Source organism: Pangasianodon hypophthalmus, chromosome 18 (genome assembly GCF_027358585.1).
Source record: "Pangasianodon hypophthalmus isolate fPanHyp1 chromosome 18, fPanHyp1.pri, whole genome shotgun sequence".
NCBI lineage: Eukaryota > Metazoa > Chordata > Actinopteri > Siluriformes > Pangasiidae > Pangasianodon > Pangasianodon hypophthalmus.
In genome coordinates this window covers 142,586-158,010 of record NC_069727.1, presented here as the reverse complement: position 1 = coordinate 158,010, position 15,425 = coordinate 142,586, and the positions used below count along the sequence as shown (strand labels likewise).

The following is a 15,425-nucleotide window of genomic DNA, read 5'->3' as shown; positions in this document are numbered from 1 at the left end:
TACCTCTAATACCCCTAAAAATACACTAATACCCCTAAAACCTCTAATACACTATAATGCACTGTTCGCACTCTATCTGTTGTGCCTTTATACTATATTTATATGTATCCATTTGTATTTTTACATCCTTTGTGTGTGTGTGTGTGTGTGTGTGTGTGTGTGTGTGTGTGTTATCTGTATGCACCTAGGGTCTGAGAGTAACGTAATTTCAATTCTCTGTATGTGCTGAACATGTGGCAGAATTTACAATAAAGCAGACTTTGACTAATAATACCTCTAATAACACTCTTAATACCCCTAATCATACTCTAATACCCCTAATCATACTCTAAAACCCCTAATAATATCCCTGATAATACCTTAATACCCCTAATCATACTCTAATACCCCTAATCATACTCTAATACCCCTAATCATACTCTAAAACCCCTAATCATACTCTTAATACCCCTAATCATACTCTAATACCCCTAATAATATCCCTGATAATACCTTAATACCCCTAATCATACTCTAATACCCCTAATAACATCTCTGATAATACCTTAATACCCCTAATCATACTCTAATACCCCTAATAACATCTCTGATAATACCTTAATACCCCTAATAATACTCTAATACCCCTAATAATACTCTAATACCCCTAATAACATCTCTGATAATACCTTAATACCCCTAATAATACTCTAAAACCCCTAATAACATCTCTGATAATACCTTAATACCCCTAATAATACTCTAATACCACTAATCATACTCTAATACCCCTAATAACATCTCTGATAATACCTTAATACCCCTAATAATACTCTAATACCCCTAATAATACTCTAATACCCCTAATCATACTCTAATACCCCTAATAACATCTCTGATAATACCTTAATACCCCTAATAATACTCTAATACCCCTAATCATACTCTAAAACCCCTAATAATATCCCTGATAATACCTTAATACCCCTAATCATACTCTAATACCCCTAATCATACTCTAATACCCCTAATAATATCCCTGATAATACCTTAATACCCCTAATAATACTCTAATACCCCTAATCATACTCTAATACCCCTAATAACATCTCTGATAATACCCCTAATAATACTCTAATACCCCTAATCATACTCTAATACCCCTAATAACATCCCTGATAATACCTTAATACCCCTAATCATACTCTAATACCCCTAATAACATCTCTGATAATACCCCTAATAATACTCCTAATACCCCTAATCATACTCTAATACCCCTAATAACATCTCTGATAATACCTTAATACCCCTAATCATACTCTAATACCCCTAATAACATCTCTGATAATACCCCTAATAATACTCCTAATACCCCTAATCATACTCTAATACCCCTAATAACATCTCTGATAATACCCCTAATAATACTCCTAATACCCCTAATCATACTCTAATACCCCTAATAACATCTCTGATAATACCTTAATACCCCTAATAATACTCTAATACCCCTAATAATACTCTAATACCCCTAATCATACTCTATTACCCCTAATAACATCTCTGATAATACCTTAATACCCCTAATAATACTCTAATACCCCTAATCATACTCTAATACCCCTAATAACATCTCTGATAATACCTTAATACCCCTAATCATACTCTAATACCCCTAATCATACTCTAATACCCCTAATAATACTCTAATACCCCTAATAATACTCTAATACCCCTAATAACATCTCTGATAATACCTTAATACCCCTAATCATACTCTAATACCCCTAATCATACTCTAATACCCCTAATAACATCTCTGATAATACCTTAATACCCCTAATAATACTCTAATACCCCTAATAACATCTCTGATAATACCCCTAATAATACTCCTAATACCCCTAATCATACTCTAATACCCCTAATAACATCTCTGATAATACCTTAATACCCCTAATAATACTCTAATACCCCTAATAATACTCTAAAACCCCTAATAATACTCTAAAACCCCTAATAATACTCTAATACCCCTAATAATATCCCTGATAATACCTTAATACCCCTAATCATACTCTAATACCCCTAATCATACTCTAATACCCCTAATCATACTCTAATACCCCTAATAACATCTCTGATAATACCTTAATACCCCTAATCATACTCTAATACCCCTAATAACATCTCTGATAATACCTTAATACCCCTAATAATACTCTAATACCCCTAATCATACTCTAATACCCCTAATAACATCCCTGATAATACCTTAATACCCCTAATAATACCTTAATACCCCTAATAATACTCTAATACCCCTAATCATACTCTAATACCCCTAATAACATCCCTGATAATACCTTAATACCCCTAATAATACTCTAATACCCCTAATAACATCTCTGATAATACCCCTAATAATACTCCTAATACCCCTAATCATACTCTAATACCCCTAATAACATCTCTGATAATACCTTAATACCCCTAATAATACTCTAATACCCCTAATCATACTCTAATACCCCTAATAACATCTCTGATAATACCTTAATACCCCTAATCATACTCTAATACCCCTAATAATACTCTAATACCCCTAATAACATCTCTGATAATACTCTAATACCCCTAATAATACTCTAATACCCCTAATCATACTCTAATACCCCTAATAACATCTCTGATAATACCTTAATACCCCTAATAATACTCTAATACCCCTAATCATACTCTAATACCCCTAATAATACTCTAATACCCCTAATAATACTCTAATACCCCTAATAATACTCTAAAACCCCTAATAACATCTCTGATAATACCTTAATACCCCTAATCATACTCTAATACCCCTAATCATACTCTAATACCCCTAATAACATCTCTGATAATACCTTAATACCCCTAATCATACTCTAATACCCCTAATAATACTCTAATACCCCTAATAATACTCTAATACCCCTAATCATACTCTAATACCCCTAATAACATCTCTGATAATACCTTAATACCCCTAATAATACTCTAAAACCCCTAATAATACTCTAATACCCCTAATAATACTCTAATACCCCTAATAATACTCTAATACCCCTAATCATACTCTAATACCCCTAATAACATCTCTGATAATACCTTAATACCCCTAATAATACTCTAAAACCCCTAATAATACTCTAATACCCCTAATAATACTCTAATACCCCTAATAATACTCTAATACCCCTAATCATACTCTAATACCCCTAATAACATCTCTGATAATACCTTAATACCCCTAATAATACTCTAAAACCCCTAATAATACTCTAAAACCCCTAATAATACTTCTACTAACACCATAAAACCCCTAATAATACATTCATCAGATTAAATCACACTTTCACTCCTTCAGTCCCATCTTCACTCTTTATTCCTAATCCTTTATAACAAATACACACACACGCACACACACACACACACACGCTCGCGCACTCACACACGCACTCACACACACTCACCCACACACGCTCGCGCACTCACACACAAACACGCGCACACACACACACACTCGCGCACTCACACACACTCACACGCACACTCACCCACACACGCTCGCGCACTCACACTCACGCTTACACACACACGGACGCTCGCGCACTCACACACACGCTCGCGCGCACTCACACACACGCTCGCGCGCACACACACTCACCCACACACGCTCGCGCACTCACACACACAAACACGCGCACACACACTCACCCACACACGCTCGCGCACTCACACACACAAACACGCGCACTCGCGCACTCACCCACACACGCTCGCGCACTCACCCACACACACGCTCGCGCACTCACACACACACACGCTCGCGCACTCACACACACACACGCTCGCGCACTCACACACACACACGCTCGCGCACTCACACACACACGCTCGCGCACTCACACACACACGCTCGCGCACTCACACACACATACGCTCGCGCACTCACACACACATACGCTCGCGCACTCACACACACATGGACGCTCGCGGACTCACACACACACACGAACGCTCGCGCACTCACACACACGCTCCCACACACACGGACGCTCACACACACACGGACGCTCACACACACACGGACGCTCGCACACTCACACACACGGTCCATGTAGAAATCTCATTAGCTTTTGGTCTTGTTGTTCTTGCTGTGGCCTGTAGGGGGCGCTGTGGCAGTCTTCAGCGGAGGAGCTCCCAGTTTCTTACTCTTTGCTTTCTTCACTTTCTCTTTAATAGCCTCGATGTCCAGTTTGTCTTTTACAGGAGCTGAATGGAACAAAAACACGTCAGTGCCACTTCCTCACGCTAACGACGATGATTTAGCTAACACACTGCGTCCGACAACAGAGACGAAATAAAGAAAGAAAATAAGAATGAAAAATAATTTAAAGAGAAAAGAAATTACGACAAAAAAGAATTAAAGAAAAAAGAAATTAAAGAAATAAAGAATTAAAGAGTAAAAAGGAATTAGAGTAAGAAAAATATTAAGTAAAAGAGTCTAAGGAAAAAACTTAAAAGAAAGAAAGAAGATGACAAAGAAAAAAGGAAGAAAAAAAATTAAGAAAGGTATTAAAAAAAGAAGAAATAAAGGAAGAATTAAAGAAAAAAAAACAGAAATAAAGATTATCTTTCATTTTTACCTTTGTTGCTCTTTTTGATGATTTTTTTCTCTTTCGGAGGAATGAACGCTTTCTTTCTCTCTTCCTGTTTCCTGCTCAGAGCCTCGGCCTGTTTCACCTTCACACACAGTTAAACACACTGTTAACTCACACTCGTTTCAGCTACTGCGTGTGTGTGTGTGTGTGTGTGTGTGTGTTACCTTGATCTCAGTCATCTTCCTCCGCCTCTTCTCTCTCTCACGCAGGAAAAATTCTCCACTAGCGAGTTCTCTGTCCACCTGAACACGGAGAAAAAATTACAGACATCACACTAAAATTGTTTTAAAAATATGTAGTTTTAATTTATCAGTTTCTTGCACAATAACAATAATTACCAGGGCGTGTGTGTGTGTGAGTATATATATATATATATGTACACTCTCATCAGCCATAACATTATGACCACTGACAGGTGAAGGGAATAATATTGATTATTTCATTACAATAGCACCTGTCAAGGGTTGAGATATATTAGGCAGCAAGTGACCAGTCGGTTCTCGAAGTTGATGTGTTGGAAACAGGAAAAATGGGCAAGCGTAAGGATTACAGAGACTTTGACAACGGCCAAATTGTGATGGCTAGATGACTGGGTCAGAGCATCTTTAAAACGGCAGGCCTTGTGGGGTGTTCCCGGTGTGCAGTGGTTAGTACCTACCAAAAGTGGTCCAAGGAAGGACAACCGGTGAACTAGCGACAGGGTCATGGACGCCCAAGCCTCACTGATGCGCGTGGGGAGTGAAGGCTAGTCCGTCTGGTCTGATCCCACAGAAGAGCTATTGTAGCACAAATTGCTGAAAAGTTAAAGCTGGCTATGATAGAAAGGTGTCAGAACACACAGTGCATCGCAGCTTGCTGCGTATGGGGCTGTGTAGCCACAGAACTATCAGAGTGCCCATGCTGACCTCTGTCCACTGCCAAAAGTGCCTACAATGGACAGGTGAGCATCAGAACTGGACCACGGAGCAATGGAAGAAGGTGGCCTGGTCCGATAAATCACATTTTCTTTTACATCATGTGGAAGGCCGGGTGCGTGTGCATCGTTTACCTGGGGAAGAGATGGCACCAGCATGCACTATGGGAAGAACGCAAGCTGGCGGAGGCAGTGTGATGCTCTGGGCAATGTTCTGCTGGGAAGCTTTGGGTCCTGGCATTCATGTGGATGCTATTTTGACACGTACCACCTACCTGAACATTGTTGCAGACCAGGTACACCCCTTCATGGTAACGGTGTTCCCTAATGGCAGTGACCTCTTTCGGCAGGATAATGCGCCCTGCCACACTGTAAACATTGTTCAGGAACGGTTCGAGGAACATGACAAAGAGTTCAAGGTGTTGACTTGGCCTCCAAATTCCCCAGATCTCAATCCAGTCGAACATCTGTGGGGTGTTCTGGCCATCAAGTCCGATCCATGGAAGCTCCACCTCACAACTTACAGGACTTAAAGGATCTGCTGTTAATGTCTTTGTGCCAGATACCACACACACCTTCAGGGATCTAGTGGAGTACATGTCTCAGAGTCAGAGCTGTTTTACTGCCACAAGGAGGAACTGGGGGGAAGCGTGTGTGTGTGTGTGTGTGTGTGTGTGTATACCTTGCTCTCAGGCTGAGGTGGGGGGAAGGGTGTGTGTGTGTGTGTGTTTGTATACCTTGCTCTCAGGCTGAGGTGGGGGGAAGGGTGTGTGTGTGTGTGTGTGTGTGTGTATACCTTGCTCTCAGGCTGAGGTGGTGGGAAGGGTGTGTGTGTGTCTGTGTGTGTTGTGTGTGTGTATACCTTGCTCTCAGGCTGAGGTGGGGGGAAGGGTGTGTGTGTGTGTATACCTTGCTCTCAGGCTGAGGTGGGGGGAAGGGTGTGTGTGTGTCTGTGTGTGTTGTGTGTGTATACCTTGCTCTCAGGCTGAGGTGGGGGGAAGGGTGTGTGTGTGTGTGTGTGTGTGTATACCTTGCTCTCAGGCTGAGGTGGGGGGAAGGGTGTGTGTGTGTGTGTGTGTATACCTTGCTCTCAGGCTGAGGTGGGGGGAAGGGTGTGTGTGTGTCTGTGTGTGTTGTGTGTGTATACCTTGCTCTCAGGCTGAGGTGGGGGGAAGGGTGTGTGTGTGTGTTGTGTGTGTATACCTTGCTCTCAGGCTGAGGTGGGGGGAAGGGTGTGTGTGTGTGTTGTGTGTGTGTGTATACCTTGCTCTCAGACTGAGGTGGGGGGAAGGGTGTGTGTGTGTGTGTGTGTTGTGTGTGTGTGTATACCTTGCTCTCAGACTGAGGTGGGGGGAAGGGTGTGTGTGTGTGTGTGTGTATACCTTGCTCTCAGACTGAGGTGGGGGGAAGGGTGTGTGTGTGTGTGTGTGTATACCTTGCTCTCAGGCTGAGGTGGGGGGAAGGGTGTGTGTGTGTGTGTGTGTGTGTATACCTTGCTCTCAGGCTGAGGTGGGGGGAAGGGTGTGTGTGTGTGTGTGTGTGTATACCTTGCTCTCAGGCTGAGGTGGGGGGAAGGGTGTGTGTGTGTGTGTATACCTTGATCTCAGGCTGAGGTGGGGGGAAGGGTGTGTGTGTGTGTGTGTATACCTTGCTCTCAGGCTGAGGTGGGGGAAGGGTGTGTGTGTGTGTGTTGTGTGTGTGTGTATACCTTGCTCTCAGACTGAGGTGGGGGGAAGGGTGTGTGTGTGTGTTGTGTGTGTGTGTATACCTTGATCTCAGGCTGAGGTGGGGGGAAGGGTGTGTGTGTGTGTGTGTGTGTATACCTTGCTCTCAGGCTGAGGTGGGGGGAAGGGTGTGTGTGTGTGTGTGTGTGTGTATACCTTGCTCTCAGGCTGAGGTGGGGGGAAGGGTGTGTGTGTGTGTGTATATACCTTGCTCTCAGGTTGAGGTGGGGGAAGGGTGTGTGTGTGTGTGTGTGTGTGTGTGTATACCTTGCTCTCAGGCTGAGGTGGGGGGAAGGGTGTGTGTGTGTGTGTATATACCTTGCTCTCAGGCTGAGGTGGGGGGAAGGGTGTGTGTGTGTGTGTGTGTGTATACCTTGCTCTCAGGCTGAGGTGGGGGGAAGGGTGTGTGTGTGTGTGTGTGTGTGTGTATACCTTGCTCTCAGGCTGAGGTGGGGGGAAGGGTGTGTGTGTGTGTGTGTGTGTATACCTTGCTCTCAGGCTGAGGTGGGGGGAAGGGTGTGTGTGTGTGTGTGTGTATACCTTGCTCTCAGACTGAGGTGGGGGGAAGGGTGTGTGTGTGTGTGTGTGTGTGTGTGTATACCTTGATCTCAGGCTGAGGTGGGGGGAAGGGTGTGTGTGTGTGTGTGTGTGTGTGTATACCTTGCTCTCAGACTGAGGTGGGGGGAAGGGTGTGTGTGTGTGTGTGTGTATACCTTGATCTCAGGCTGAGGTGGGGGGAAGGGTGTGTGTGTGTGTGTGTGTATACCTTGCTCTCAGGTTGAGGTGGGGGGAAGGGTGTGTGTGTGTGTGTGTGTGTATACCTTGATCTCAGGCTGAGGTGGGGGGAAGGGTGTGTGTGTGTGTGTGTGTGTATACCTTGCTCTCAGACTGAGGTGGGGGGAAGGGTGTGTGTGTGTGTGTGTGTATACCTTGCTCTCAGACTGAGGTGGGGGGAAGGGTGTGTGTGTGTGTGTGTGTGTGTATACCTTGCTCTCAGGTTGAGGTGGGGGGAAGGGTGTGTGTGTGTGTGTTGTGTGTGTGTGTATACCTTGATCTCAGGCTGAGGTGGGGGGAAGGGTGTGTGTGTGTGTGTATACCTTGCTCTCAGGTTGAGGTGGGGGGAAGGGTGTGTGTGTGTGTGTTGTGTGTGTGTGTATACCTTGATCTCAGGCTGAGGTGGGGGGAAGGGTGTGTGTGTGTGTGTGTGTGTATACCTTGATCTCAGGCTGAGGTGGGGGGAAGTGTGTGTGTGTGTGTGTGTATACCTTGATCTCAGGTTGAGGTGGGGGAAGGGTGTGTGTGTGTGTTGTGTGTGTGTGTATACCTTGCTCTCAGACTGAGGTGGGGGGAAGGGTGTGTGTGTGTGTGTGTGTATACCTTGATCTCAGGTTGAGGTGGGGGAAGGGTGTGTGTGTGTGTGTTGTGTGTGTGTGTATACCTTGCTCTCAGACTGAGGTGGGGGGAAGGGTGTGTGTGTATATACCTTGCTCTCAGGCTGAGGTGGGGGGAAGGGTGTGTGTGTGTGTGTGTGTGTGTGTGTGTATACCTTGCTCTCAGGCTGAGGTGGGGGGAAGGGTGTGTGTGTGTGTGTGTGTCTGTGTGTGTTGTGTGTGTATACCTTGCTCTCAGGCTGAGGTGGGGGGAAGGGTGTGTGTGTGTGTGTGTGTGTGTGTATACCTTGATCTCAGGCTGAGGTGGGGGGAAGGGTGTGTGTGTGTGTGTATACCTTGATCTCAGGCTGAGGTGGGGGGAAGGGTGTGTGTGTGTGTGTGTGTATACCTTGCTCTCAGGCTGAGGTGGGGGGAAGGGTGTGTGTGTGTGTGTGTGTGTGTGTATACCTTGCTCTCAGGCTGAGGTGGGGGGAAGGGTGTGTGTGTGTGTGTGTATACCTTGATCTCAGGCTGAGGTGGGGGGAAGGGTGTGTGTGTGTGTGTGTGTGTGTATACCTTGCTCTCAGGCTGAGGTGGGGGGAAGGGTGTGTGTGTGTGTGTGTGTATACCTTGATCTCAGGCTGAGGTGGGGGGAAGGGTGTGTGTGTGTGTGTGTGTATACCTTGATCTCAGGCTGAGGTGGGGGGAAGGGTGTGTGTGTGTGTGTATACCTTGATCTCAGGCTGAGGTGGGGGGAAGGGTGTGTGTGTGTGTGTGTATACCTTGATCTCAGGCTGAGGTGGGGGGAAGGGTGTGTGTGTGTGTGTGTGTGTATACCTTGCTCTCAGGCTGAGGTGGGGGGAAGGGTGTGTGTGTGTGTGTGTGTGTGTGTATACCTTGATCTCAGGCTGAGGTGGGGGGAAGGGTGTGTGTGTGTGTGTGTGTATACCTTGATCTCAGGCTGAGGTGGGGGGAAGGGTGTGTGTGTGTGTGTGTGTATACCTTGATCTCAGGCTGAGGTGGGGGGAAGGGTGTGTGTGTGTGTGTGTGTATACCTTGCTCTCAGGCTGAGGTGGGGGGAAGGGTGTGTGTGTGTGTGTGTGTATACCTTGATCTCAGGCTGAGGTGGGGGGAAGGGTGTGTGTGTGTGGGTGTGTGTGTATACCTTGCTCTCAGGCTGAGGTGGGGGGAAGGGTGTGTGTGTGTGTGTGTGTGTGTGTGTATACCTTGCTCTCAGGCTGAGGTGGGGGGAAGGGTGTGTGTGTGTGTGTGTGTGTGTGTGTGTATACCTTGCTCTCAGGCTGAGGTGGGGGGAAGGGTGTGTGTGTGTGTGTGTGTGTGTATACCTTGCTCTCAGGCTGAGGTGGGGGGAAGGGTGTGTGTGTGTGTGTGTGTGTGTGTGTATACCTTGCTCTCAGGCTGAGGTGGGGGGAAGGGTGTGTGTGTGTGTGTGTGTGTATACCTTGCTCTCAGGCTGAGGTGGGGGGAAGGGTGTGTGTGTGTGTGTGTGTGTGTATACCTTGCTCTCAGGCTGAGGTGGGGGGAAGGGTGTGTGTGTGTGTGTGTGTGTGTGTGTATACCTTGCTCTCAGGCTGAGGTGGGGGGAAGGGTGTGTACTCCTTCCTGATCTTCTTCTTGGTTGGTTGTTGTCGTTTGTTGACGTGTTTGTGTCTGAAGTGGGGCAGGAAGCGCTCCCAGCTCTGAGTGCGGAGTTCCGGGTCACTCGCCAGCTCGCGCTTTATCATTAACGTCTGTGACATTGAGGGAAAACGGTGGGGTGTGGTCACGTTCAGGTGTGTGTGTTAGAGGCATGTTCACGTTCATACACACACTTCAGTTTACCTTTATGTTGTAGATAGGATGAATGTTCTTCATAGTGTCCACCACCACCTTACGCACCTAAACACACACACACACACATTTATTTTAGATTTTATTTAATCTCTACGATTAGTGTAAATTTTGTTCATTGTTTCCTGAATTCTCACTCTGCTCTTATTTAATAAATACAAGCTTCTTTAGTGTTTAATGTTTATTTACTTTATTACAGACAGCGCAGGGACAGAGCAGGTGTGACACTAATTCAGTTCAGGATCTGATTTGATGCAAACTGAATGAGAATGGGATGAGTCGTCAAAAATGTCCCAGAAATGATCCACGAAAAGTTAACTAAAAATTTCTATAAAGTATTTTTTAAAATATTTATAGTATGAACTTATTTATTGCATAAACTCTGTTATTGCCAGAGTGTCATCATGCACCACATCGTCCTCATAAACCACAAGTGTGTGTGTGTGTGTGTTTATACCTCCTTGAGGCCACTGTAAGGTCCGAGAGCAGACACGGTGTTCCCCTGCACCATCACGTAACAGTTTGTAAGCAGCTCCAGAGCCTAACAACACACACACACACACACACACACACAGAGTAAACCTTATTTCATCTTTAAAGAAGACTTTAAACATTTTATGGCGATGAGATTGTAAGTGATGAGCATCAGTCCCGTCACACTGGAGTGTGTGTGTGTGTGTATGTGTGTGTGTGAGAGAGCGCATGAGTGCCCCCTGCAGGAGAGTGAGAGAGACCTTCTGACCTTCAGCGTGGATCCTTTGGGTCCGATGAGTCTCTGTCTGCGTTTAACGAAGCGTTCTCTGTTCCGCACCATGGTGCCGATCTTTATAATATCACACGCCATGTCGTCCTGCAGGATTCGCACCGCCTTACAGCCAAAAAACACACCGCTACTATATACTTTACATGTAATTAGAATTTAAGCATATAATTATAAATACGCTCTAACACTCATCTACGTGTTAATATTTAATCATAACTAATACTGCTCTTAATATTAAGAGTAACGTATTTGGGTACTTGTTCGAAGGGCACACTTCGGGCCAGCAGCTTGATGAGGTCTCGGGCTCGGAGAATGGCGTAGGGGTCGAAGGTTTTCTTCGTAGTGCTGACTGTCAAGCTTCCTTCAATCAGATCCAGTGTGGCGTTGATGAACTACAACACACAGATAATTCAACTAATAATACTATAAACACTGACAGAGAGACAGACAGGAAGAGAGAGAGACAGGAAGAGAGACAGGCAGAGAGACAGACAGACAGAGAGACAGACAGAGAGAGAGACAGACAGAGAGACAGATAGAGAGAGAGACAGACAGAGAGAGAGACAGACAGAGACAGACAGGCAGAGAGACAGACAGGCAGAGAGACAGACAGACAGAGAGACAGAGACAGACAGGAAGAGAGAGAGGCAGGAAGAGAGAGAGGCAGAGAGAGAGACAGGAAGAGAGAGAGACAGGCAGAGAGAAAGAGACAGACAGACAGAGAGACAGACAGGCAGAGAGACAGACAGGCAGAGAGACAGACAGGCAGAGAGACAGACAGGAAGAGAGAGAGACAGACAGACAGAGAGACAGACAGACAGAGAGACAGACAGACAGAGAGACAGATAGGCAGAGAGAGAGACAGACAGACAGAGAGACAGATAGGCAGAGAGACAGACAGGTACGTACGACGTCACCGAGGGCTTTCTGCACGAGGGGCCAGCACTCAGAGACAGGCAGAGAGACAGACAGAGAGAGAGACAGAGAGACAGAGAGAGAGACAGAGAGGCAGAGAGGCAGAGAGACAGACAGACAGGTACGTAAGACGTCACCGAGGGCTTTCTGCACTAGGGGCCAGCACTCAGAGACAGGCAGAGAGAGAGAGAAGCAGAGAGACAGACAGGCAGAGAGACAGACAGGCAGAGAGACAGACAGGTACGTACGATGTCACCGAGGGCTTTCTGCACTAGGGGCCAGCACTCAGAGACAGACAGAGAGACAGACAGGCAGAGAGACAGACAGGTACGTACGATGTCACCGAGGGCTTTCTGCACTAGGGGCCAGCACTCAGAGACAGGCAGAGAGAGAGAGAAGCAGAGAGACAGACAGGCAGAGAGACAGACAGGCAGAGAGACAGACAGGCAGAGAGACAGACAGAGAGACAGACAGGCAGAGAGACAGACAGGCAGAGAGACAGACAGGCAGAGAGACAGACAGGTACGTACGATGTCACCGAGGGCTTTCTGCACTAGGGGCCAGCACTCAGAGACAGGAAGAGAGAGAGAGAAGCAGAGAGACAGACAGGCAGAGAGACAGACAGGCAGAGAGACAGACAGGTACGTACGATGTCACCGAGGGCTTTCTGCACTAGGGGCCAGCACTCTCTCAGGTAGCTCTCTCTGTATTTGGGGAACAGGGTGGCGAAGCTGCTCTCCTCCACCAGGCCACGCGGGTTATCCTCCCTCGTAAATGCAGGCTCCGCCCACCCATCTGGTACCGTCAGCAAATCACTGTCATCTAATTAACATATTAAAAAATACATCAGTACACAAACAAAGGCTTTACAAACACGTAGAAACACACTCTTTCAGTACCATCAGTGTATCATTTTCTAATTAACATAAATCAGTGGCGTAAACAGAGGCTCCGCCCACCCATTGCCACAGTCACATCATCAATAATGTCAGGCTCCGCCTACCAATGTGATGTCATCAGCAAATCAGTATAATGCCTATTAGCATTTTAAAAATACATTAGTACATAAACACAGAGGCTCCGCCCATCCATCAGCACCTCCAACCTATCACCATCATCTAATTAACATATAAAATGACATCACACAAGTAAACAGAGGCTCTGTGAGCTGATTTATAACCATAATAAACATAAACATATAAATAACCTCTGAAAATTCAATAGGAGAAGAAGAAGGAGGAGGATGAGGAGGAGGAGGAGGAGGAGGAGAAGGAGAAGAAGAAGGTAAAGAAGAAGGTAAAGGAGGAGAAGAAGGTAAAGAAGGTAAAGAAGAAGGAGAAGGAGGAGGAGAAGAAGATAAAGAAGGTAAAGGAGGAGAAGAAGGTAAAGAAGGTAAAGAAGAAGGAGAAGGAGGAGGAGAAGAAGATAAAGAAGGTAAAGGAGGAGAAGAAGGTAAAGAAGGTAAAGAAGAAGGAGAAGAAGGAGGAGAAGAAGATAAAGAAGGTAAAGAAGAAGGTAAAGGAGGAGAAGAAGGTAAAGAAGGTAAAGAAGAAGGAGAAGGAGGAGGAGAAGAAGAAGGTAAAGGAGGAGGAGAAGATAAAAAAGGTAAAGAAGAAGGAGAAGGAGGAGAAGAAGGTAAAGAAGAAGGAGAAGGAGGAGGAGGAGAAGAAGAAGGTAAAGAAGAAGGTAAAGGAGGAGAAGAAGGTAAAGAAGGTAAAGAAGAAGGAGGAGGAGGAGGAGAAGGAGAAGGAGAAGAAGAAAGTAAAGGAGGAGAAGAAGATAAAGAAGGTAAAGAAGAAGGAGAAGGAGGAGGAGGAGAAGGATGTTGATGGTACTCAGACATGTCGTTTGTTAATACACCAGTGGGAACACTAGATGAGTGAGTGTTAAACACGAAGCTTAATTACATATGACTGAAGTGTTGCATTAAAGATATAACACATGTAAACAACAACAACAACAATAATAACAACAATAATAATAATAGTAATAAACACTGTAAATTGTGCATTCTCATTAGTATTTTGATGCTTCAGTACACTTTTACAGAAAGTTGGATGAACTCATGCTCACTCGAGTGTGTGTGAGTGTGAGTGTGTGTGTGTGTGCATGCGATAGTGAGTGTTAGTGTGTGTGTGTTAGTGTGTGTTAGTGTGTGTGTGCATGTGATAGTGAGTGTTAGTGTGTGTGCGTGTGTGTGTGTGTGTGTGTGCTCGGGATTTTGTCGCGAGAGTAAGTAAGTGTGAATTTAATCCCTCTCCTAACGCTCACACACACGCGCCTGTATAATAATCATATGTATATATATTATATGTATATGTATAATAATTATATGTATATGTATAATAATTATATGTATATATATTATATGTATTTGTACCTTGACCTTTGCTCTTTTTCGCCTGTTTCTCAGCCGCTGCTTCACTCACGTCTCCTCTCGTGGAGGCCGCCATTGCTGATTTTACAGCCGGATGTGGCGTCACATAAACGTAATCTTTGCGACGGAAGTGGACGATTCTTCTATTTGTTTCAGATAAGAGCATTTAAAGAAAATAATAATGTTATTATTTGTGTTTAGTAATCGCTAAATGTCGGCGTGTTCACGACGTAAACACTCCAAATATTACAATTAAACACGACTAACAGTCAACAACACTAATAGTGTGTGTGTGTGTGTGAGAGAGAGAGAGTAAGTTAGTGTGTGTGTGTGTGTGTGTGTGTGTGTGAGAGAGAGAGAGAGAGTAAGTCAGTGTGTGTGTGTGTGTGAGAGAGAGAGTATGTCAGTGTGTGTGTGTGTGTGTGAGAGAGAGAGAGAGAGTAAGTCAGTGTGTGTGTGTGTGTGTGTGTGAGAGAGAGAGAGAGAGAGAGAGAGAGAGAGAGAGTAAGTCAGTGTGTGTGTGTGTGAGAGAGAGAGTAAGTCAGTGTGTGTGTGTGTGAGAGAGAGAGAGAGAGAGAGAGAGTATGTCAGTGTGTGTGTGTGTGTGAGAGAGAGAGAGAGAGAGAGAGTATGTCAGTGTGTGTGTGTGTGTGAGAGAGAGAGAGAGAGAGAGAGAGTAAGTCAGTGTGTGTGTGTGTGTGTGTGTGTGAGAGAGAGAGAGAGAGAGAGAGAGAGAGAGAGTATGTCAGTGTGTGTGTGTGTGTGTGAGAGAGAGAGAGAGAGAGAGAGTAAGTCAGTGTGTGTGTGTGTGTGAGAGAGAGAGAGAG

At 45.2% G+C, this 15,425-nt stretch overlaps 1 protein-coding gene across 4 annotated transcripts; it reads right to left on the bottom strand.

Annotated features, from left to right (window-relative positions):
* Window positions 1-3,388: 3,388 nt before the first annotated feature.
* On the bottom strand, window positions 3,389-14,934 carry krr1 (KRR1 small subunit processome component homolog). Of its 4 annotated transcripts, none has more exons than XR_008304849.1 (11): window positions 14,602-14,932; window positions 12,871-13,043; window positions 11,564-11,698; window positions 11,286-11,411; window positions 11,001-11,084; window positions 10,535-10,591; window positions 10,273-10,443; window positions 4,850-4,927; window positions 4,671-4,767; window positions 4,099-4,296; window positions 3,389-4,054 (listed from the first exon to the last, which is right to left on the bottom strand). XR_008304849.1 is itself a non-coding variant. In XM_053241920.1 (10 exons), exons 1-10 carry the CDS (start codon window positions 14,762-14,764, stop codon window positions 4,154-4,156), a joined length of 1,221 nt encoding a protein of 406 aa, XP_053097895.1. In that variant the 5' UTR covers window positions 14,765-14,934; the 3' UTR covers window positions 3,389-4,153. The 4 variants fall into 4 exon arrangements, 2 of the variants coding, with proteins under 2 accessions (XP_053097895.1, XP_053097894.1); XR_008304850.1 differs by having other exon boundaries at window positions 3,389-3,952; XM_053241920.1 differs by having other exon boundaries at window positions 3,389-4,296; window positions 14,608-14,934.
* Between the last annotated feature and the right edge of the window lie 491 nt (window positions 14,935-15,425).